This window comes from Nothoprocta perdicaria, unplaced genomic scaffold (genome assembly GCF_003342845.1).
Source record: "Nothoprocta perdicaria isolate Ctin4 unplaced genomic scaffold, notPer1 scaffold_5, whole genome shotgun sequence".
In the NCBI taxonomy this organism is placed as follows: domain Eukaryota; kingdom Metazoa; phylum Chordata; class Aves; order Tinamiformes; family Tinamidae; genus Nothoprocta; species Nothoprocta perdicaria.
Window position 1 is genome coordinate 7,170,956 of NW_020455754.1, and position 24,374 is coordinate 7,195,329.

General features: G+C 51.3%; 1 protein-coding gene across 1 annotated transcript; it reads left to right on the forward strand.

Moving 5' to 3' along the window:
- The first annotated feature begins 2,712 nt into the window (after nt 1-2,712).
- On the forward strand, nt 2,713-12,706 carry LOC112954511 (LON peptidase N-terminal domain and RING finger protein 1-like). The gene is made up of 10 exons (XM_026047688.1): nt 2,713-3,555; nt 4,637-4,774; nt 5,024-5,153; nt 5,701-5,791; nt 6,813-6,927; nt 7,555-7,676; nt 8,047-8,205; nt 9,074-9,236; nt 9,707-9,850; nt 11,477-12,706. The coding sequence occupies exons 1-10, from the start codon at nt 3,397-3,399 to the stop codon at nt 11,666-11,668; spliced, it is 1,413 nt and encodes a 470-aa protein (XP_025903473.1). The 5' UTR covers nt 2,713-3,396; the 3' UTR covers nt 11,669-12,706.
- The last annotated feature ends 11,668 nt before the right edge of the window (nt 12,707-24,374 follow it).

The window sequence follows — 24,374 nt, forward strand, 5'->3', positions numbered from 1 at the left end:
GAGTGCGGGGCTGCGGGGGGACCGGGCGCTCGCGGAGCCCTTCGTGGGGCGCGGAGGCTGCATTTGCTCGCTCGGCTCGAAGGCACCGGCCTCGGTGCCTCTGCCTTTCCGTGGGGCTCGCTGGGTCGCGCTTAGAGCCAAGGGCTCCATGGTTTCTCAGGGGTGGCTGGGGATGCTTCAGGGCCAGCGGAAGAGCTTGGGCTGGTTGGACCCAGGGTGGAGAGGCTGTTGTGTGACCTGCTCGGGACCGTTGCAGACCAGGGTAAATGTTCCTGAAGCCCCCAGAGTGTGACAAGAGCACAGCCCCGGCCAGGCTGCAGAGCAAGGGCTTCCCTGGGACAAGATGTTGACCTTCCGGGTGAGGACTGGGCCTGGGGGCTTGGTCTGCTTTAATGTGGGGCTGCCACGGGGCTTTTCGGAGAGTTCTGGTTAAATAAAAGGGGTTACACAATGTGTCTGGAGCAGCAGGGAGTCGGGCAGAGGCAAGAGGTCCCCTCCAGACGCGCGTTTCTATAGCAGCAGCGCCCGCGGTGCGCTTGGTCGCTGCACGCTGAGCACCCAGCGCGATGACGAGGGCGATTTACATGACACCCAAAGTGTTTTCGTGCTGTGCACTCACCTTTCAACACAGCGGCCCTGCGAGGTGGGCTCTTACTCCCTCACTGTTGCCATTCTCACGTGTTTTTCTTATGCAACAATGCACTCTGATACCTCCTTTAAAGCAGCTTCTGCTACTACAGAGCAAGACTTTCCAAGTGCTTTCCGTAGTCTTTGTCCGCTACAAGTACAGGTCCCTGAAGGACGGGGCAGTCAAGGTTAGGGCAGAGAGGAAAGGGGAATTACAGCTGTGGCTCATATATCAGTGAGCACACGTTCATTGCATGAACTCTTGACATGTGGTTGGTGCTTTGGGGAGGTGATTTTCCAGCTTGCGTGGTCTGCAGAGCACTTTCAGGCTTCCCAGCTTCTTTTGGGCTGCTCTTTGTGCTTTATCACCGATGAATGCTGCCTCACAAGAGCGTGTGGTTGTTGGGGTAGTTCTGTGGACCACTTAGTATCCCGTTCAGCAGTCCTGCCACACAAACTGCTGCTTCTGGCTTTGTACGAAGTCTCCAGCGAACCCTACCCAAAGAACAAGCTCTGCTTGCTTAGGAGACTCTAGCCCTAAAATACTCAACTTTTTTATTTTCTGTTTTTTATTCTTTCTTTCTTTTTTTTTTTCTTTCTSTAATCAAACAAAACGTGCACTGTAACGAGTAACACAGGAGGATTTCTAATGTGCTGGGAGCTTGGAGAGCACTATCAGTCACTCATCAGCTGCCAGGCCTGCCAGCTGGCTGATGTCCCTAATGTCTAATGATATCATCGATGAGAAATAGCTGCAGCTGAAGAGAAATGCAGAGTTTGTAGCCCGATTTTACACATCTTGTTTTCACCGAATCCATTGCTGTATTGCCAGGCAGTGCAAGTGTCTCAGCTGCATGGTGGCTCCTGTGGAAAACAAGCCCCTAGACTTTGTACCTGCTTGTTCCTCTCTAGCTATCATTAAGTGCTGCAGTGTTTTGTCTCTAGGTCCCTGGCACGGGGGCAGTGTAGTAACTTCCCAGCCTTTCTGAACCGAGCCTAAGCTCCTGGGGTAAGTGGAAATAAGCCTGGAGTGGCCAGGGTTTGCAGGGCAGTGAAAGACACTAGCTGGGCAGAGCCTTCCTGCACCCCAACAAGACACAGCAAGAGGATGAGGGGCTTTGGGAGCCTGGCCAYGGTGACAGCAGCGGCAGGTTTGGGGACAGGCTCCTGCAGGGCTGTATCTGGTGCGGGCTGGGCCTGACTCTTGCCCAGGGCTGAGCTGCCAGCCCTGCAGCCTCTGCAAAGCCCTTTGCCCCGGTAAATCCAGCACCTGAGCGCGGTTCCTTGCTTATGATGCCAGTGYGGCCTCAGATTCGCAGGAAGGAGTGAGGGAGGTTTGCTGGCTKCAGCCCGTGCCCTGGCTCTGAGGAGAGGGGAGCGTTTAATGCTTCCATCACGATGCCTGTGCTGTTTTCCGTGTTCTTGGAGGCCGAGTATTCACAAGGTAAACGGAGCTGTGTTGCAGCCTCAAAATGGATTCAGGGGGATGCAGCTGGTGTCCGACTGTGGCACCCCAGCCATGCGGCTCCTGCCCCAGTCGGTGGTCTCAGCAACCCTGGTGCAAGGCTGAGGTCTGTGCAYGCTGCCCTGCCTGTCCTGCAGAAAGCCAGGAGCATCCCTTTGTCCCTAGGGAACTGGGATCACCTCTGCATCCCCCCATCCCAGAAACAGGTATCTGTAGCAGGTATCTGTAGCTCTCAACAGCCGCCTCCTCTGCAACTCGTTCAGTGTGAGGTGAGACCTGACATGGGGTTATTGATCCATGGCCTTAGCTAGGTAAGGCACCAGCATGTTGGATATAGGTTATCTCCACAGCAAACTGTGATATAACGGGGTGGATCTGTGAATCTACCACAGCTCAAGCCCACAAGTGTGACCACGCCTGACCTCTTCTGTAATCTGTATTGCATGGGTGCTGATTTGATTAGTGGTTGACTGTTTGCTTGGCCTCACCAGTGCCATGTGCCCCCCAAAACACTACATTGACAGTGTACATGGAAAGGATGGTGCACATGGAAAGGTGTACAATGATGGTGTACATAGGTACCCTATGTAATCGGGTTTCTATGAGGTGGGAGAAAGGTTTGCATGGCCAGCAGCACCTATGGGAGTTGTTTCCCTGCTCTGTGGAGATCCCAAGCGAGATCAGTGAGAGTTTGCTCCCTGCAAGCTGGATAAGTAAGAACTGGGTACAGAATTCCCTTTCTCCATTTTGGGAAATCTCAGCCTTTTTCTTGTACTTGGAAACATCCTCAGGTTGGRACTGATACTGGGACTTGTTGGTCTACCATCTTTGCCTTCTTCACAGGAGTCAGCCCCCAGGATGCTGAGGCAGATCTGGAGTCCCCCTTGTAGCTCCCCTGGCTCTCCCTCTGCCCTGGGACACAGCTGGCAAAGTGCTGGGTCCGGCAGGCTCTCTAGGTTCTGTGACTGCAGGTCTCCGCAGCTGCTGGCTTGTTTTGTAACTTGTTATTGTGGCTCTGCAGGGTGAATCATATTGCAGCACCTCCCATGGCAACAGCCACCATTGGGAGGATGTCCGTGATACACCCATTCTCCAGCAGCTGTGTCCCTAAAGGATGGCTGTAGGCACAGACACCATTGTAGGCAAACAAGGAGATGCTGAAACAGAGCTCCAGGGCACCCATGAGATCCCATGGCTGAGAGCTTTCCAGGGCAACAGGGAATACTGAGGGAGAAATAAAGAAATTTGTAGATGGCAAAATCTCCTTAAGCTTGTCCAACAGTGGCAGCTCAAAGTGTGGATCTATGGAACTCATGGCAAAAGTAATGACATTTCTGTTTCCAGAGGCAGATGATGCTTCCCTGCRGCTGCACCAGGCAGAGGCGTATGTGACACTGGGACAGTATCCAGAGGCACCGGAGGACCTGGATGTGGTGTGCAGGATGAAGCGTGGAGATAGTGAGGTGAGCAGAGGAAATGCTTCGGAGTGTGGGCAGCAGCTCTACATATTCCTTGCTCTGGCAACAGGAGATTTTGGAGCAAAAGCCTTGGAGAAAGGACTGCTGTGCTGCATCCTGAGCTGTGTCACTAGGCTGGGCTAGGAGGAAGCTGGCTTTGAGTTGGCTGCTTTGTCCAAGCCTCTGRCTGAAAGAAATACTGGGAAAAAAGTGTTGCCTGTGTCTTGTAGTCAGCCCATGTTTTGCTCTGCAGGGCTTCTTCAGGAAAGGGAAGGTGCTCCTGCAGCTGGGGCAAAGAGCTGAAGCCTGGTTGGCCTTCGAGCACTGCCTTGTGCTGAGTCCCGCTTTCCTGAYTGCTCGGAGCGGGCTGGAGCGGGTGCATGGGAAGGGTCCTCCCGAGGCTGAGCTCTGCTCTGAGCCACAGTGTTCCTGTGCCTTTATGTTGGYCCCTGAGATAAGCTTTGCCTCCGAAGGGCTTGTGCCCAGCCCAGCTTTGCTGCTCAGGAGCACGGAGGGCCAGTTCCTTGCAYGGGTGCCCTATGTGAGTTTGCCCATGGAGAAAAATGCCCTCCTGTCTGCAAGGCCCTGGTTCTTGCAGGGTTTAGCTCGTAACAGGAGCAAGTGTCCAGGCAGGAGGGGGCTATAGACACTGTGGTGACAACCAGCACCAAAACAGCCAGCAAACAGCTGTCAGTGGAGGCTTTTCTGCATCTGATTTCTGTCCAGCACCCAACCCAGTACTGAAATCACTGTCACCGCCTCTGTCAGGGGCAGGGGTCAGAGGAATGACCGTGTGCGTCCTGGTCACTTGTTCCTTTCTGCTCCTTTTGGGTGGCAGAGAACATGAGTTCCAGACTATTAATCATGCCTTTTTATTCACTACCTCATGTCTCTACCCTRGTCTGGGTTGCGTGTTGGTTTGATGGAGGGCTCAGCTAATGCTGAAACAAGCCTGTACTGTGCCCTTGAGAGGCTGCGGGGAATAAGAGGTTTGGTTTAGGCCTTGCAAGGGACTGAGTATGGCAGGCTGGGCATCTTCCCGCTCACTTCTGAGGCATCACAGCTGAGCCATGTCCTGTCCTTGCAGATCCTTGCACAGGATGTCTCTCCTTGTCCAAGCTCAACTGAAGAGCTTCCAGCTGCTGCCCGTGAGGGCACATGGAGCACAGGGGAAGAAGTATCGAGTGCTGGATTTGCACCCACATCTGCACAAGAGCACRGTGAGGTGAGAAAGCCTGCAGTGATCTGAGGCACTGATGGGACCTACTTACTGTCCCTTTGGCACATTCCAGATTGGAGTGTCCCTACGTGAGCATCCAGCATAACCAACAGGCCAGTACATAATAATGCACAKAAATGCTCCTGGTAGCACAGGCTCTGTTGTGTAGATGGGGCTGGGTGAAGTGCAGAGGGAGCCAGGGGCAACAGGTTTGATTTTTGATTTTTGTATTTTTTTCCCCTTTGCATTGTCCAGGATCGAGAGGGACCAATGGAGAATGGCAAAGGGGACACTATCCCTAAGGGTGTCCAGTTGATGCACAATCTTTCCCCACTGGAGAGACAGCAAGACTCGGATGCAGAGAACCAGGAAAGACAGTTGTCAGGTAAGTGTCATCAGAGGTACCAAAATTTCACCTTGGGCAAAATTCCTGTTTAAAATACATTTAGATGCTGAAATCTTGTTTGTGGCGTGCCAGAGAAGTGACTGGAGATCCCAGGGATGCTTGATGGGGCAGCTCCAGGCATCAYGCTTTCCACATATGGAGGCGAGGGGATCTGATACACTTTATTGAGCTGGTGAAAGTACACCAGATCTTTGGACCTGTTTTGAAAACCTCTAGCTAAAACTAGATATCATTTCTTCCTTTTGATACGTGGAGTCACAAGGAGACTCCCTTTGAATTGCTGGGCCTAAAACCTGCGGGGACTCAGTGCCTGTGCAGAGGTGCAAACAGTCACTTAACCAGCTGCATTGTCCCCTAGCCTGCCCTGCCTGCTGGTGTGTCCTGGTGACATGAACGGGGTGAAATCCTGCACCCTGTGAGAGGCAGAATACCAGGTCGTGTCATAGTTCCTGCTTGTCTTGGCACTGAGGAAAACCTCAGCATCTCTCCTAGGGAGTGTTATTTTTCCTTCTTTTTCTCCCACCAGACAGTGAAGAGGAAGCAGCAGCAGCAGATGACCAGCTGTACCTGGGGGACCTGCTGAGCCTCTCTGACCTGGAGTGCTCCCTCTGCATCCGGTGAGCTTTCCAGACAGCGAGCTGTCATGATGAAGAAGAGGTTCCTGCCAGGGTTTCTTTCCTTGCCTGGAGCTTTCTTCACACCCTGGCAGCAAACTCAGTCCCCAGCACTGCACAAACACAGGTTAAAGTATAAGAGAAAAGTGAGGAAGAAGGTCTGGAGGCAGGCTTTGCCCTCTAAGGCTTGGAAGAGCTTATATCCACTCTCCTGACTGAACCCAACATTTCTACATCTGTATCGCTTATAACGTCAGTGCAGAGGTGGAGATGTTCAGTGGGGTCAAACATCTTAAGCAGTGATTGGTTTTTGTAGCCACAGCCCAGAACAGGAAGACTTTTCTGCGGGAAGGTGCCATTCAATGCAGCCATTGCAACCCCAGAGAGGGGAATTGGACAAGTTCTGTGCATGCAGGACGTGGGAGAGGGACCARGGTAGAGCACGTGTCTGTCTGCCAGGCCTGGGAAGGGCTGGGTGAGCACATACAGCCAGAGGGCATGTTGAAATCGGGAGGTTATTTCCAGTGTGTGCCAGGACCTTGAGCAGTTGTGCAAGCACCCTCTGGCAGAGTTCCACTGCCACACGTGCAGGGTGGTCAAGGTCTGCTGGGCAGCGGCGTCTTCCAGGTCTGGGCACGGCACGGGSGAACGGCTGCCTGTGAGGGCCCTGCAGAGCAGGGACCAGACCAAAGCTGTATCTGGTGTGGGTTAGGTGAACTGAGAGCTAAGGGAGAAGGAAACACTTCATGTGGCTTACACCCTTGTGCACATCCAGCAATCTGATCCCAGACTCCTTGCTTAAAAACATTAAACCCGTTAGGAACCTTTTAGTTCAGGAGCCTGTAGAACAGCAGCTACAAGCAAAGTTTAGCTATGCAGCTTTAGTGAGGGCAAACTTCACAATTTTGTAATGCTTGACCATGGAAAACACAGTATGAAATAGCTTTCAGTGGTGTCTTACCATGCAGTATTCATCTTTGAAGGAGGCTTTCTTCAATCTGATGACTTTTGGGTTGTTTTGCAGCTTGTTCTTTGAGCCTGTGACAACACCGTGTGGGCACACCTTCTGCAAGGAGTGCCTCGAACGCTGCCTGGACCACAGGCCCAACTGCCCCCTCTGCAAACAGAGCCTGAGGGAGGTGAGGTTGTGCGCTCCATTGGGATGGAGCCTAAGGGGGTTTGGGTGTGCTGGCTCTGGCTGCAGGCAGGATGCTGGGGCTGGGGTGGGAAGCTGTGCTGCTTGCCAAGGATTWTCTGATGGAGGCACATTGGCTTCACTTGCATGGGAAGGGCCACACAGTTTGTAGTTAAGACTGAGGGATTYGTTTTCACAGGGTGCCACAGTGGTTTAGTGAGATTGTAAACAGGACCAAGAAAGAAAAAAGTTAATGCTACTAGCATTTAAAAATTGAAATGGATGGRAAACCTCCTAGCTTGGAGTGGTGGTGCAATCTTTAACGAGAAGGTCTTCAGATTAAGACCATCTGGGATATCAAGTTGTCATACAAGGACTGCATTGCTGTCAGAGACAGGACTTCGCATTTAGATGGGCYGTAAGACTAAACCAGACCAGTTCTCTGTGCCTGGAAGCCTTGGTTTCCAGGCTCTGGCTGGACAGCATCACATCAGTCACTTTYATCTTTGCCATTCTGATCTGAAATTACTCTCCGCTCCCATATAAGCGAGTGTGACTGGGAGCTTGGGAGGGCCTCAGGAGCTCCCCTCCTGCTCTTATCCGACCTCTTTCTGGGTTTCATTTCTTTCAGTACCTAAAGGCTGGCAGTTACAACCCCAGTGTGCTGCTGCAGGAGATCATGCTGGCCGTGTTCCCTTCCGAGCTGGCCGAGCGGAGGGCGCTGCACCAGGCCGAGATGGCAGAGCTCTCCAAGTAAGCAGCGACTGTGGTGTGAGCATGCAGAGAAGCAGGGCAGGGGCTGCCTGCACCACACGGTGCTGCTGTGGCCTGGGTCTGCTTGAGCTGCCTCTGTCCTGCCTCCAGGAGTGGGGCACAGCACTGCTGGGAGGGTCCAGATGGGACTGGGAATGGGGGGCTGTTTTGGGAGRACCAGCCTGTGAACAGAGCCTGTCCTTGGGCTCTTGGTGATCTGAGTAGAGGTGTTAGTGTCAGTCTGAGCCAGCGCATCCCTTTTTGGGACAAAGTACCTGCAGATCTGCTTCAGGAGGGCAGCCAGGATCCAAGCTGGGACTCGGTGGGAGTTGTTTCTTGAAGGTCTCAAGCCCTTCCTCCTCTCCTTCAGTCTGACCAAGAACATCCCCATCTTTGTATGCACGATGTCCTTCCCAGGCGTCTCATGCCCGCTGCATGTCTTCGAGCCCCGCTACCGCCTCATGATGCGGCGATGCCAGGAGACTGGCACCAGGAGGTTTGGCATGTGCATCTATGAGAATGGAAAGAGGTGAGCCCTGGTGCAAGGCAGCTCTCCTGCCCTTCCTGCACTGCTCGTTTGCCCCTTTATGTGTCGGTCCCAGCATCTTTTCTGTCCAGGAGCACGCAGAAAGCTGCATAGCTGGTGTTATCTCAGAGGTACTGACATAGAAGGATAGTGTGGTGCTACGCTGGGCCATAGGGACAGGGATTGAGCTCGCAGCTCTGTGTGGGCTCCTGATAACTCAGCTGGGAGTCCCCCATCTCACTTGGTGCATTTTTAGAGGTGCTAAATCACCCCATTCCCTTCAGAAGGACTCCAGTTCAGAGTGGGAGTTAGCTGCAAGTCTCTCAAATCCTAGYTAGTACCAAGAGGACGAGCAGGATGCAACTGGGAAGTCTGTGACCTGCATGATGGTCTGACTGTGTCTATCAGCTTCAGTGTTAGTGATCACTTTAAAGCTGTCCTATATCTTAAACACCGTCTTTAACAAGCTGCAATGTATGTCTAGACTACTAGCCCAAGAACTCTGACCAATATGTATGTTTACCTGGGCAGATTCTCCCCGTTACCCAGTCCTTCTCTAGTGACATAGGATTTATAGCACTTTATGGGCTTTGGGAAGATGGTCTCAGCTAGGGGTGGTTGGTTCAGGACCTCTGGATGTCAGGGCAGAATGAAGAYCTTGCTGTAAGGCAAATCCAGGGGAGCTTTGTGTGCAGCAGTATGCCCTCTGTTTCCTACTCAGTGATAGCTCAGAGTTATTCTCTGGATTTGCACCATTTTAGCCCCCTTGTTGCTGGGCCTTCTTTGTGGAGGTGGTGTGATGGGAAAAAGCAGCTCTGCCACCATCGACACCCCTGTTCATGCCTCCTTTTCTCTCTGTCGCTTACCCCAGCTTTGCTGACTATGGCTGCATGCTGGAGATTCAGCAGATTGAGTTTCTGGCAGATGGAAGATCCTTGGTGGATACGATAGGGAGGCGGCGGTTCCGAGTGCTGAGACGGGGCCACAGGGATGGCTACGACACTGCAGACATTGAGTATCTGGAGGACAAGAAGGTGAGGGAAGGACCAGGACAGAAATCTCCATTGCAGGGGGACAAAGGAGGCAGTTCTGCCTCGTGGAAACACCCTTGGTGGATGTGCTTCTGGGGCACAGGGTGGCTGTGTCTGCCGGTGGCAGCCTTCACTACTGCATCCCAGCTGAATCCTGGCATGGATTCCAGTCATGTTGGCTTTGCTGGCCTCCTTGTACAAGAGTTGAATGCAAAGCGGGATGTACAATGGGGAGGTCATCTTGACTGCAAAATCCTGGGAGCTCCTGGTTATGGATAGTGAAGCCAGGTTACAGTGTGTGAATCCTCCTCTTGCTTTGTGCTGTGTAGCTCAGTCTCAGCAAACACTCTGGAGGGCAGAAGAGATGCTGTAGGTGGGAGCAGCAGGAATAAGTTTGCTCTTTGCCTCATGGCCTCTGCTCCATGGTGTTTTCCCCCTCCCATGCACTTCCTTTTCTGCTTTCCTCCATGCAGGTGGCTGGGGAGGAGCTGGAGGAGCTGCAGTGCCTGCATGAGAGCACCTACCATTTAGCTCAGAGGTTTTGTGAGCATGGAGACAGTGCCTCCAGATACACTTTGCAGCATGGATCCCTGCCRGAGAAGGAGGATGACATCCAGGTAACACCTCAAGGAAGAGATGCCCTAAAGGGAAAAGGGTGCTTAGGGAGCCTTTGAATCAGAGCTGTTCTTGCACTGACCACCACATCTTCAGAGGAACCTGAAGGCAGAACGTGTCACAGGAGGGAGCTTGGAGGACCTGGAAGTGCTTTGCTAAGCTAATAGAGTCACCTTCTATAGAGCCTTGTTCTTTGTTGTAGGTATGCTTTTCAGTGTGCTGGTTGCTCCCATCCCTCTTCTTCCTCAGCTTGCTGTAGTCAGTCTTCAGCTGGCAGAAATCTTGCCCTGTGGGATGCAGGAGAGGAAAGCAAAGCCATGTGTGCATGCCAGGAGCCTGAGCCTTCCCAGGAGAGGCTGCTCGAGTTCTGCTGGCCGGTGGGGCCGAGCTTGTTGTGTTGGTGCTAAGGCTTTGCTCTGTGCCTAGTTGCACACGTGCTGGCCCAGCAGTGCTCGGCTCTGGGTCCAGCTCAGCACCACGGCACGTGGCRCCCAGGAGCACGTGCTTCCCTGCAAGGCTCTCACTGGGTCCCAAAGGCTCTTGGGGTGAAAGATGAGAAAAAGCAGACCCTGTTTTTCACTTTTTACAGTTTATTGCACTTGCCCAGAGGTATTTTAGGACTTGTTTGTTAAGCAGTTTAACATTTCTGTGTTTTTTAAACTGTTCTTGGAAACCAAGTATTGAGTTTTATAAGCTTTCCCTGAGTCCTCATGTCAAAGTAAAAACTGAGCTGCATGGATTTGAAAACACATGGGCTGGGGGGGGATAGAAAGCCCAGAAAACCACCCTACCCCATGAATCTGTGGTCTTCTTTCTTATTGTTTCACTGGAGAAAGAGCCATTGCTGGCCTGAGAAGAGGCACTGACAAGACAATATCCAATTTAYTTTGTCAGGTTCATTTAGAAATGTTATTTGCTTTTGAAGAAAGTGCTTCCTGCCCTGACCATTGCAGATATGCTCTTTCTGCATGTGCCCGGTGTGTCCCCTGGTTGGAGCTGTCCTGMAGCAGCCATGCCAATGCAGTGCTCAGAACTGGAAAATGAGCGTCTCCTCCGAGCAGACTATCACCCTCTTAAACTGGCTTATACTTTGTAGAGAGTTTTCCAAAGCTTTGCCCAGCCCTTGCACCTATSTGGCCTGTTTTTTCTTGCCCTTGTTAGAGCAATGGAGTAATGAGAAAGAGCAGCTCCCCAGGAGAGTTCCCCCTTGCCTCCAGCCTGGCCAGAGCSTGAGCCCTGTCACAGGGCCTGGCCTGGCTGAGGTGCTGCAAGGGCTGTGCAGCCCAGCTGGGGAGCAAAGCCTGGCCTGTGCTTTGCAAAGGAATTGTCTACAGTCAAACAAAGGCACGAGATATTTCTGTCTCCCTGGTATAGACACTTTCCTGGTTGCTGCTGTGTCTGGAGGCTCCCTGGGGTATGTTTGTCTGGAAATTGAATTCCTTTATCCAGCAGTTTCAAGCCTTGGGCGGACAAAAGGGCCGTTCAAATGAATACCTTAGCCAAAGCCAGTGCCGCTGCAGCAGCTTCCTCGCTGACAAGAGTGTGTTTTTCCTATCGGAGGTACCACCCAAAGACCTCACCTTGCTCTTGCCTGACGTGAGTGTTTCTTTCCTCTCTCTCGCCATTAGGCTTCTGCTGATGGACCAACCTGGTGCTGGTGGCTCATCTCCATCCTGCCCCTCGACCYGTCCTACCAGCTGATGCTCTTCTCCACGACGTCCCTGCGGGCCCGCCTGGCCCAGCTGCAGCGCATCCTCACAGCACTGCTGCACCCCGGAGGGTCCCCGCTGCCCCTGCACGGCCCCCCCGGGCAGGTCTGAGCGACCTCAGGGTGCCTGCAGGGGACAGTGGCCACCCAGCTGGTCTCCTTACCTTTCTCCATGGTTTTTGCACAGTTGTGTTGCCCCAGAGTGRCCTCAGTAGTGAGCGGGGCACCCGCTGGCCTGGGGCTGCGGGGCAGCAGGCAGCAATTCCACACCGTCCACGTGAGCTGTGGGAGCCATGGGCATGCTGCACTGCCAGGGGTGACACCAGTGGGACCCACAAGCGGCAGCCCAGAAAACTGGGCTATGTCCCAAGAACCAGAATCCTTCCATGAGCTGCTCTGGTGCCAAGGAGGGTACAGAAATGAGTGCCAGGACCCCTTTGGTTTTGGCTGCTCCTGTTTGAAGAGCAATGTAGCTTTCTAGTAAAGGGACCTGTTCTGTACTGCAGGAGAAAGAGGGTGTTTAGAAGCTTTGGAAATGCTATGTTGGAATGAGCTGGAATATCCAACTTTTTCAGACCTCTGAAGCTGAAGGTTCAGCCTCCATTTATGAATCTGACCTGGTGGTCTTTCAAACTAAAATGAAGGATAAATTAATCTGGATCTCACAATTCTTTTTAGTCTCCTTGGCCTTGCAGTGAAGCGAGGTAGCTCTAGAGGCATCCCAGTCCGCACATCCCTTCCTCTAGGTCTACTTAACTCCATGCCTGCCTTTGTCATGCTGGACTAGCAGGGAACATCCCTCATATGGAGCTGCGTGGGGACATTGGGGTTGTGTGGCCTGAGGAGACCTCATCTTTAAGTGATGTGGGATGGTGCTAGTGCCTGCTCCCCTCCTCAGGTGGTGGTTGTGGGTCCTTGTTGGGCTCACACTGCACTTTTGGACCTGCTCTCAGGGAGGTGGGTTGAAGGAACCAGCCATGTGGGAGAATTAGGCCTGGAAGTGTTTTAGGGAAACCTTCTGCTCCTTTGTGAGCATAGCTCTGTGCCCAATATTTCCTGGGCAGCAAATGGGGCTCTGAGCAGCAGCTGGGCCTGGTCAGGAGCCCCCAAAACACTTCAGACTGATACAAGTCAGGGGGCAAGTCTCTGGGGAGGGCTGGGAAAGGCAGTTTGCAGAGTTTGGACCGTGTGCCCTGCACGGGGGAGACGGGGCGGGCTGCACATGCCTGGTGCTGCTGGAGAGYGTCACCCCCTGGGCAGCCAGGGCTGCTCCTCTCCAGAGGTCCTGAAGACTTGACATTTTTGTCTCCCGTCCATTATGTCCTGTAAGACTGATTTGAAAATTGGGAATAATATCCACTTAGTGAATCATTGGATTAAATCTTTTCTGGAATCTTGTTTCCTGTCTTTCCCCTATGCTTCATATGCCATGTGGGGGCTCTGTGAGCCGTTATATGTGTGTGGGGGAGAGAGTTGGGTTGGGGCTCCTGCGTTCTTCGCTGTGTGCGAGTTGGCACCCATGGGTGCACCCTGAGTGTGGGGTTCCTTCCTGCCTGATCCTGCCTGCCTGGGTCTGCTGCTGAGCCCTTGCTCCTGAGGGGCTGCAAGAAGAGCTAAGGGGCTGAGGGCAGCTGGATTTGCTCCTCTGCCTTGGAGTTGTGTCCTCCCTGCCTTTGCCACTGTTTCTGTGGAGCAGGGTGACACCCAAAGGGGCCACGGGCTGTCCCAGGGCATCTGTGTGTGGCCGGAAGAGCACCCTGGTTCCCACCACTGAATTCTGGTGAGTGCCTTTCTTTCCTGCAGGGTAGGGTGAGCTCGGAGCTCCCCATTCCGAGCTGCCGCCGTGCCCTGTGCGGGAGCTGTGTTGTGCAGCAAGCGGGGGTTTGGTGGGGACCTGGGGAGAAGCGTGTGGCTGCCCTGGGTCAYGAGCGCTCCAGGTTAGTGGCCAGAGAGAACCAGGGTCCAAAGCCGCTCCTGTCAGGCCTTTCTGGGGACGAGTCTTGTCCAAATCACTCCAGTTTGCTTGGAGTTTGCATGATATTTCCCCTCAGGGTGTTTGGGCACTCCTTGGGATGCTTGGGCATCGTTGGGCTGCCTCAGGGGCAGGGGGCAAAGGGAGGCGCTGGCCCTCACTGTGGCACCTGARAAGGACTCTATGATCACAGCCTGTAAATGTCAGATAGTGGAGAGGAGAAGGAAATGGAAAAGGTAGGGTGAAAATGAACTTTGCCGCAGCTGGAGTGGTGGGCTGAGATGCTGCTTGACACTGTAGGTACCCTTAAACTATCCTGTGTTTCGGAACAGGGGCTCCTAGGCCGTGTTAACGGGCTCTGTGAAGAGCTGGAGCTCCRGTTTCTCCCCCAGCAAGGCCAGGCTGTGCCTGGAGAGGCCGGACTCGTGCCTGCAGCCTCCTGGGCTGGGCTCCAGGCTTTCTCCAAACCCGAGGAAGAAATAGGAAACAAATTTGTTGTGGGAGCAGCCCCGCCGCCAGCTTCCTCCCACGCCGCCGTGGCGGGAGCGCGAACCAAACCACCAGCGCTTGCAGAAAAGGGTTTAAAAATAAAACAAGTTGCAACTCCCTGGAGGAGGAGCTGCTGCTGAGTGCTCCAGCACCCGTGAGGTTTAGTGGGGCTGGATGCGGACGGGTCTGGGCCGCGTGCAAGGCTGGGGCTGCCAGCGGCTCTGTGCCGTGTGGCCCTGCTCCCACTAGATGTCAGGAGGAGGCTGAGTGTGGGTGACGAGGCTGAGTGTGGGTGACGAGGCTGAGTGTGGGTGTCGAGGCCGTGAAGCGGGGACCAGGTGCAGGCCTGCGTGGGGAGAGCGGCCACCCCCTTGTCCCAGCACAGGGATGTCCCGTCCTGCAGGCCTGTGCTCAGGTGGACCTGGTGTGTGGGGCTGTCCCGGCAGAACCAGGATAATGGGTGTTGTGTTGAGGACACACGTGGTTTGGGGACCAGTTTTGGGGACCAGTTGTGTCTGTGCTCCACATGGCACCAGGGCATGGGGCAGGGCTGCACCCTCCTACCCCAGAGCTCTGCCCAGACATGGGGACGCCTGTGTCCCCAATATCCACTGGGATGTGCAGTGGATGTAGGACTTGTCACTGCTCCCAGATGTCTTCCAGCGCCTCCACAGTGCTGCACAGGTCCCATCACCTCCCCTACAGCAGCAGGATCTGCGGGAAGGTGAGTCCAAGGTGACAAATGCTGGAGATGGGACAACTTCMTCACCTGCTAGGGTGGGCAAGTGATTAATTCCATGGGTGCCAGGCTGTTCCTGGCTTTTCTCTAGCAGGTAGCATTGCTCCAAATCCATTAAACCAGCTGGGGCTTGAGACAGCAAAAAATCAAAATGAAGTTGTAAGACTCTTTCCTCTAGGCAGGCGGTGCTCACACAGAAAGCAGAGTGCATTGTGTTTTAAGGGTAGTGAAGGTAGAAAGAAAGGGAGGAAACAGCACCTGATTTTTCCATACTTTAGTTGTCACAATGAGTGATCATATTATACCTGCTTTTTTCAGGAAAAATAAGGAAAACAATGAAGGCAGCTGTTAGCTTCGTGTTCATGAGAACCCACCCACAGGATATATTCAAAGCCAGGAAAAGACCAGTGCTGAGAAACAAATTGCTTTCAAACCACTGCTGGAGTGGTCTGAGTGGGACCTGCTGGTCATCCAGGGGAATCAGCCCTGTTGTCTCCTCCACATGGACCACGTGCAGCACAAAATCAGTCCTGATGTTCGTGGAGCGACTGCCGGGTGCGTGGGGAAGGTGGCCCGGAGCAGGGATGGGCGGCAGCCAGCCAGATGCTCTTGTGTGACCGCCCCATCCTGGGCTGCACGAAGGAGGTATCTGAGTCTGCCCCTGTGTAAGAAGGGAGAAACACAATCTACTTTAATAAATGAGTTGTAATGAACACCAATTTGCTTCAAGCCAGATGTGCAGGATGCTGAGAGATGTCATCTGGAGCTGGCAGGCCGGGAATGGGCTGGGTGGTTGTCTGCTGTGGCTGGTGGGACCAAGAGCCACTCTCCTTTCAGGCTTGATCTGCTTGGAGTTGGCAACCAAAGTGACTGCTGCCATGAAACCACGTCCATGATCATCACCCTCACCAAAACTTGATGAGAGTGCCAGGGTGCAGGGAAGGATGGAGGTTGAGAGAAGGCTGTGCACTTAAGGTGAGGTAAAGAGTACAGGAGAAAAGGCTACTAGGGTTAAGCCAAATGGGAAAACAAGCCTTGAACCATCTCCTGGAGATGCTGTCTGCACCATTTGGTGCTGTCATGATGAGGAAAACCAGCCTCTGTGCATGCTCTAATAGTGACAAATATCTATCAAAAAAGTACCTGGCTGCAGGTATCTCGGTCCCCAAATAYGCAGCGGTTGGGAGTCTGTGCGGGTTTCTTCACTCTGTGGGGCCCCTCTTCCAGGCAGTGAGCAGGTGAGCATTAATATGTTCCCCAAGGCCTGTTTTCCTGCTCATGCTGCCTTCCCCTTTCTCACAGGACCAAGTGGTGGAGCCTCTGCCCACGGCTGCATTCCCTGGAAAGTCCAACAGCAATCTGCTTGCTGCTTGCCTCGAGGCCCTGGGTGTTGATGCATGATTTTGTGAAACCATTCCAGCTGAGGCAAAATATTTACAGGGCTGATTAAACACCGAGAAAATGGGAAACATGTTAAAAGWGTGGAAGTTATATAAATGGAGCTTTATTAAAATAAAATGTGACTTTTAGCAAGGACAGCTCTCTCAGCTGTTCTCTGTTTACCTTAATTGTTTCCCTCCATTAATTACCGTCTGAGAAGGAGACTTGTGCAAATTGAAATAAATTAATCGAATTTGTTTAGAGTTTTGTGTGGCTGGCTTATGGGGATTGCAATTAAGCCGGCATGTTTGGGGTATTAAATTACATCTCCCAGCCCCGTTCCTGCCTCTGTAAGTGCTGGGAACGTGCAGAGGCAGGAGGCAGCGACAATTAGAAGATAAACAAGCATTGTGATCAATTGTCATTTCAGTTCCTGTGCCTTAGGAATCTCGCTCCTCACAAGGATTACAGCTTATCCCTTAATAAACGCAGCCTGGCTCTGTGCAAGGAGAGGTAAAGGGGAGACGTGGAGGACTCGGCGAAGCACGGCTGATGGAGCTGATCTTCACCCCAGTGGTCCCATGCCCCAACACCAAGGTAGGGAGCAGAAGCCACTTGCTCTTGCCCATTCCTGGCTCTTCCCTAACAGCGGGAATGCTGCTGTGGGTGGGAGTATAGACCCATTCACTGGGAAAATCAGGCTGTGTGACTTGGCTGGTTGACCAGGGTCTCCCAGGTTGGACACAGGAGGTTTCTACCAGCAGGGGTTGATCCATGGCTGCTCCGGCTGTCCTGGGGAAAACAGCTCATCCTGTGGTCCTCCACACCTCCTGGGCACCGCATGGATGGTCAGAGGAGGCTGGCAGATCCCTGTGACACTGTGGCCATAAATACGGTGTGGGCAGAGGTGGCAGGGACAAGCGGCAGCGGCGAGCGATGGTGCAGACGTGTTCTCCGTAAGTGAAGCTCCTCACCTGGCTGCCCCTGCGCCCGGGTGATATATGGAGTGCCTGGGCCACGATAGGATTTCTACCCAGYGTATTGGCTGAGTGATAAAGGATTCTGTCTGCAGTGATAATTGCACCATAAATAGTGCTGGGTTCAGCGGTGACGAGCGAGGCAAGAGAAACCCTCAGCCTCTGCCTTCCTCCCACCACTTCCCTCTAACAAGCTGGAGGAATAGCTCTTCGTTTTTCTTACCAATTCCAAGAGGTTTATTGCACTCAGCAGCAGTTGGGCCCCTTCCTCCCCATAAATCTTAATACTGGAAAAAGGCGAGAGAAAGAAAAACAGCTAAATTGTGTCATTACTGGAAAGCGGCAGGTACTGCGGTGCCCTGGCACTGATGTCCCTCTTTGTCCCCTCTGCAGCAGGGCTGGCTGCTTCCCCGGCCTCCTCGGGGTGCACGCGGGGTAACCATCCACCTTATGCCACTGATAGGAACTAAAAACCTGCSAGCTGGCCCCAAACACTGAAAAATGAGGAGTTCAAGTTTGGGAGCCACAGCTAGAAAAAAATAATATGAATGGATTTGCAGTCCTTTCTGGCTTCTTGCGTTTTGAGACTCCAGAAAGCAGGTGAACCTTCTCCCTTTTTTTTTTTTCCCCCCCAAAGAAAAGTTGGGAATCTGTCTGACTGCAGATAGATTAACCTGTTCTTGAACTCCCAAAATACCTTAAGACTCTCTTAATATTTGTGCATTAAGTTTTCTCACTGACGTCAAATTCAAATCCGCCCAAGCTTGATTCTCTGGGAATGTTTGCTCCCTGTTCACAACCAATCCTTAGTGAAGGATTTTGTTTCAGTGAAGGTGGTATAAATGTAAAAACTAGCTAGGACTGAACAGTGACATCTCTTAATCAAACTCTATTCATGTGACAGTAAATTACYGCTGTGGCTGTCCTTGTCCTCATATGCAGTGCCCTATCTACCTGCCAATAGCTAGAAAGTGGACCGTGTGGCTGCAAGGGCAGAGGTTTAATGGAAATGCTCAGCCCACATGTTGGAGACACTTCAGGAAAGGGCAAGGTCWCTCCTTGAGTGAAACCCAATAAAATCTGCAGTGTTTGAAAGCCTTGAGGCTTCCAGATGCTGTGAATCCCTTTTCTAGCACCTAAGAACTTGTGAGACCCTAGACCAAAAATGGAACCTTGTGGAGTTAGACATGATCTACCCCAAATTCTCAGATGGGCTGATTTGAAGAGGAGGTGAGCCTGGCCACCAGCTGGAAGCTTTGCTGAAACCTGCACTCCGGGAGCACCTTTCTCGTGGGCTTCCCCCTGCCAGTCACCTCCCRTGTGCAGGAAAGCTCTGCCCTGCCACCCCCGTGCTGCTGTGCAGCAGAGATCCGAGGGGAACATCCTTGAGGGTAGTTACTGGGCTGTTTCCGTGACCACTGCTGGCACCACTGGGGTGCAGCTGTGGCTTTTATAGGAAGGCAATTGAAATGTTTTTAAAGGGGTGTTCCCTCCCTGAAGAGGGAAAATGATTCCTTCTTCCTGGATGCAAACAAGTCCTACCCAGCATGGTCGCAGGACAGGGAGGAAGAAGGCAAATTTATTCCAAGCTGGGAAAACAGATGCCCAACAGGCAGTTTTTAAAGGCTCGGAGTGTTTGAGTGGAAATCCTTTTGTGCTGGCCACATTCAAGCAGGATCCTAAGAACAGACCCAAAGCCTGGACTGGTGCTTGTGGTGGCATATGAGAAAAAGAGTAGCCCTCTCTCTTCTCAGCTCATTGCAATAAAGGTTGCTAAGCAGGCATGAGCTTTTCAGCTCCTGTACAAATCCATAAGCTCCCCGAAACCTTCTTCTTCTGCACATGTGACAAAGCCAAAGGCCAAATATAGAGTGTCATTTTTCTCCCTTTCATATTTTTCTTTTTTTTCCCCATCTTGAAGTGTTTGAAGCAAAACTATTTGCCCTGCTTAAGCTTTGGATTTGCAAGTTTAAATCTTTCACAGTGCCAGGTGCACCCAAAAAGATAAGGGAGCTAGGAGATGCATTGTGGCAGTTAAATAAATAAATAATCCTGAGATTAATTTGAAGCTGTTTCTTAATAGTGCAGTATTTCTGCATTATCTAATGCTTCTATTATATTTACCCTGCCTAAGCTGATATGGGAATGCATAAAACACTTAAAACAACAAAAGCAATGAGCATTCTTCAACTCATTTCCTTCTAGGGACCCCATCACCACTGCTGTTACAAGACAGGGAGAAAAAGCAAGTCCTTTTAGGCAACATCATTGCAAAATCCCTTCCCATCTCCCATTGAGAAGGGATGAAACGTTCGCATTTCCCAGGACAAGTGACTCTTGCTGAGCACCAACACCAACCAGCTGYGATTTCCTTCTTCCTCCCTTTCCAAAAGCTTCAGCAGGACCAACACAGCACAAGTCCAGAGCTCAGGTCCCCTTTGGATTTTGTTATTGTAGTTTATGGCAAGGAATGCAAAATGAGATGCTAACGTCTACTTGGTTGGACATGTGAGAAATAAGCAAAACAAAGTGAAAAAATCCCCCAAGACAACCAGCTTTAAAAGTAATAATGAGACTGAAAAAACTGCCTGGGACTCAGTGCACTGGGCTGTGTGAGATTCAGTGGAAAGAGGCGAGTCAGGGCCTCATGGAAGAAGCTTTGGGAGAGGAAGGCCAAAGAGGAGATGAGATTAATCAAGTAGTAAGAGCTGCCCAGACATGGCTATTCTTGACTATTCTGTTAGGAGAAAGATTACTGCTTAGGATTTCTCAAAATGTGGTTTGATGCAATTATGGAGGCTGTAATGATGTTCTTAGTAACTCTGCTTCATTCAGCAGGCATCTGGTGCAGAGGTGGATTTGTGTAGAGATAGACACTCTCTGAAGCAGAAGATCCTAGTGGGAGCTGTGCTGAGCGAGGCTGGATCTTATCTGGTGAGAAACCTCCTCCTGCAGCTTCTGCTCCCTGATGCTGCCAGGTTTTTTTCTGGTTGCAGTTCTTCTTGTGCTGGCTAAACACAGTGTTTTCTGGCAGTGTTTTCTCCCCATGTCTCCTCGGGACTGGATTTGAGACTCCCAGCTTACCCCTCATCATGTTGCCTGTCCTGGTTGTGCATACTTGTAATAATGCTTTGAGCTGGTGGGATGTGGTGGGACTTGCAATGCTCTGAGGTGTGTATTCAGTGCCCAATGAACAGGGTGGCTAGGGGAAAACTCCAGGAGTCCTTCTTTTGGTGACAGTTCCATGAAATATCCCGGATTGAAAATACTGTGTAACATTATGAAAATATTGTGCAGTGAGGACATACGGCTCAATGAGCCACAGACCTATGCTCCACCACAAAGGGTGGTCATTGCAAATAYAGCTGTTTCTTGGATAAGAAGTAAATCCAGACCCATGTGGTGTTTCTGCAGTTGCAACCTATGAGATCTGTGATTTGGAGCTGAAATAAGCCATCAACCTTTGTCTCTGAAATGGCAGCAGTATTTTGGTACATGTGAGGAAGAATGTTCATTCTGAAATTCACTCATTTTCTTGTCTTTATTTTTCAGTCATTTACTGCATTTTATGTTGTCAGTTTTCTCTCTCAAAGGCTCAATACCACCTGCAGCCCTGAGTACTGCTGAGCTCTGGCTTTCAGTCAAATCCTCCTGCCTTCGGGGAGATGGAAACTAATCAATGAAGAATATTAAACAATATGAAAGCCACTATGATTTAACATTTCCCATAAAGGTCAGAGTCTCCTGGCAGCTCTATGATAACACAGAGCTAAAGAAGGCATGGGGAGATGATCTATATCAGAGATAAGCTCTCATTCCCCTATTTTCAGCAAGATATCTTGCTCTTATATGATGGAAAGGATCATGCTGCTAAGCAGGTTCAGGCTAGTCTGGCTCCTGAGTTTTTGCTAGACAGAGCTTAGATTTCCAATATGTCCGTGGGGAGTTGGGGCTGACTCATCCCAGTTTGCAGGTGTGGATGGGGCATTACACTGACCACAGAAAAGGAGTAGAAATACAGATCCTGAAGCAAACTCATGAGATCAGCAACTTCACATTGTTTCACTGCAGCTAGATGCAACCCAGTTCCTTCTCAATAGATATGGTCCTGCCTGGTCTTTAACACCCTCCCCTCATCCAGGCCCCTCATCTGGACCCGTCATGCTACAGCCGAGGTGGGCAGATATTTCAGTGTTTTCTGTTCCATCTTACCTTCCCAGCACTGCACTACAGTGGTGCGTGAGGCTATTTCTCTCCGGGGGTAGGACTTTGCACTTCCATTTATTGAACTTCATGAGGTTCCTCTTTGCCCATCTCTCCAGCCTGTCAAGGTTCCCCTGAATGGCAGCACAACTGCCTGGCTGTAAAACAAAACAACCAAAGTACTTCTACCTGAACAGAATTTGTCTTTCGAGCACTGCTCCTTAATTGTGCTGTTGTAATCAGGGATTTTTAATTCCAACAGCCTTCAGGCTCAGCAGAGGGGTTCGATTTTCCATTGCATTTGGAGGATATCAGCTCTGGAGAATGAAGGCATCGGGAGCATCTGGCCATGAGGAGCAGACTGGCTGCTGATGTAAGTGAAACAAAAGAAAATTTTAAATATRAGATAAATCAGCACTTTAGAATAATGACAGACTGAATGCTCATCCAATTCTCTGATCCTCCTTACAGCTACTGAAATACTGTGTATTGGATTTACTGGTGGAAACACCTGTCACCAGAGCATCAAAGTCTGAAGGCAACTCAAGTTGATTGACCCACTAACCTCCTGTGGGATTGTTTGTTTCTAAACAAAATTTGCTTTCTTCTTGAGTTGCATAGCCAAAAATATGTTCCTGTCAGGAGAAGAGAGAGATTTGGAAATATCAGAATTACATGGAATTGGGGAGCAGTAATGAAAACACAGATTGATCTCTGTGCTGAAAAAGTTGGCAAGGATGCTGCTCAAGGATGATGCTCTGTGGATGCAAAAGCTTTATTTTCAAAGCAAGCCACAGCAGACTCACAGTGCATGTCTGCACAGGCTGAAGCACCATGCAGTGTGTGCTTAGCACTCCTGCTGCAAATAGGACTCTGGCGTTTTGATTTTTCAGGAGCTATGTTTCAAAGCACACTGAAATAAGCAGAAAGACTTTTAAGCTTGCCTTAAGAATATAGATAATTGAAAGATCTAAGAAACACACGCTACCTAGAACAGGTGAGTAGGCAGTTTGACACTACCTATTCACTTCTAGACAGGTTTTGTGTCTGGGAGAAATCCAAATGAGAAGGCTCCAGAAAGATGRGAGCCTCAAGCCTATGGTTTCTTTTTCAGGGGGCTGCAGTCCTCTCTGAGATGTGAACTGTGTCAGAGACCTCCAAAGCATGGGCGAAGAAGGTGAAGTTCTAGCTGATGAGAGGAACCACTTGGCTTGCAGGAGCCCAGAGTCCACTGTGAGCCGATGCCTGCCGGGAATGTGAGCAGGGAGCCCTTGGAATGTACCAAGGGCAGCTCCTTTCCTTCAGACTCTCATGCTGCCAACTGTGGCTCCATGCTACAGCAAAGTCCATCATGTTGGTCACCACAGCAGACTCACAGACCTTTTAAACTAGCTTGCAGGGAAGCAACTGAGCTGGCTTAACCAGTGGCCACTGAAAGGCACAGTGAGTCTTRCAGCCAATGTGTCTTTCAATTTGTCTGGGAATCTCAGCAGGATGATACATTCTAATTTGCTGCTTGTTGTTTTTTTTATCTAGAAGATCAGCTGACTGCTCTGCTGATACCGACCGATCATTCTTGCTGAAACAGATGTGTTTTTCCTCTGGCCCTGAAGAACTTGTTTTTTCAAACACTGTGATTACCTGTTAAGACAAGCAAGACTGCTCTTGTTCATCTGTCTGCATCTTGAGCATGTTGCTAGGTACATCCTCAGCAGGAAAGAGATGGAAGGGAGATTTGGACCTTGGTCCTTCAAGGGTCCTTCAAGGGACTCAAATGATTCCCCTCCTGACGAGGCCCCATGAGGAAGGGGCAAAGATGATGCAGTGGGAAAGTGGAGGAAAACATCAGGAGGTTGAGAGAGAGCAGTCCTGCTCCCCATCCCTGTGTCAGAGACTGTGTGGGCCCCAACCTGTTACTAAACCAGTCAAGTGTTGCTCTTTTTCCTTCAGAAATTTTAGGGAAGAAATATCATAGAAGCCTAAGAAAAAATTCTCATAAAGGAAGAGCACTTAATTTAATATGTACTTAAAAAAAAAAAGAGTCATTATTTCCTCAACACCAGAATTTGCTGAAAGCACTCCAAGTTCTTTTTTTTTTGCAAGCGCCACAGAACAAAATAATTGTGCAATTAGTAATGCATCTCACACTTCTTGGAGGGAGAGGTTTTTACCTACAACAAGTACAAAATGTAGCGTTGCTTTTCCACCCTCAGAAAACACTAGCCATTCCTCCTCCCTCCTCTCCCCCTCCCCATTTTGAGTTCACTGCAATATATAACTCATTATATTAATATACAATTCATTAATTCATCCTCTTCAAACCAGGAGGCGMGGGAGGTGAACGCAACGCGGAGAGTCTGGGCTTGTCGGAGCAGCCCAGCAGTGTTAATTACTGCAGCTCTCTGGTGTTAATTACAGGTGTCCCAGGAGGACTTGTGTCTTCTCCAGCACTTTTGGGCAGCTCCCACTTGCCCGGGCGCGTGGAGGAGCTATGTGGCGCACGGAGGAGCCATGCGGCCGGGAGAGGGAGCAGGAGGCCATGCAGGAGGGCATGGGAGCTCCAGAGCCCTTGCTGTCTCCTTCCCGTCTTGCCTGGGCACTAGGCCTGGCCAAGCGGCACCGCTGCTCTCTGTGGGCACGTGGCTTAGGTGGCGTTTTGGGCTGGGACAGGGTGGATGGCCTGGTGGGGACCAACTGCGGGGGCTTCTTGTCACGTGCAATGGAGATGGCGCCTGGCAGAAAATGGAGGCTGAGGGAGCCGGCAGGGGTGGGCAAGGGGGAGCTGAAGATGCCACGTGCGGCTTATCGCTCCTTTGCAGACAGAGGCTCTCGCTGAGAGTAAATAAATAAACGAGACAGACATCAAACGCAGCAGCCTGCCTCGGCCCYGGGGCGCCCCGCCGCCATGCTCCCTCAGCGGATGATTAGTGGCGTCGGGCCTCTGCYGGGGGCTGCCGGGCTGTGCGGAGACGTGGCAGCGGGTAGGGAGGCTAGGATCGCTTTTTCCCAAAAAACAAATTGCCTCGGAAATTAGATGCCGTTTCAGTCACAGAGGAAG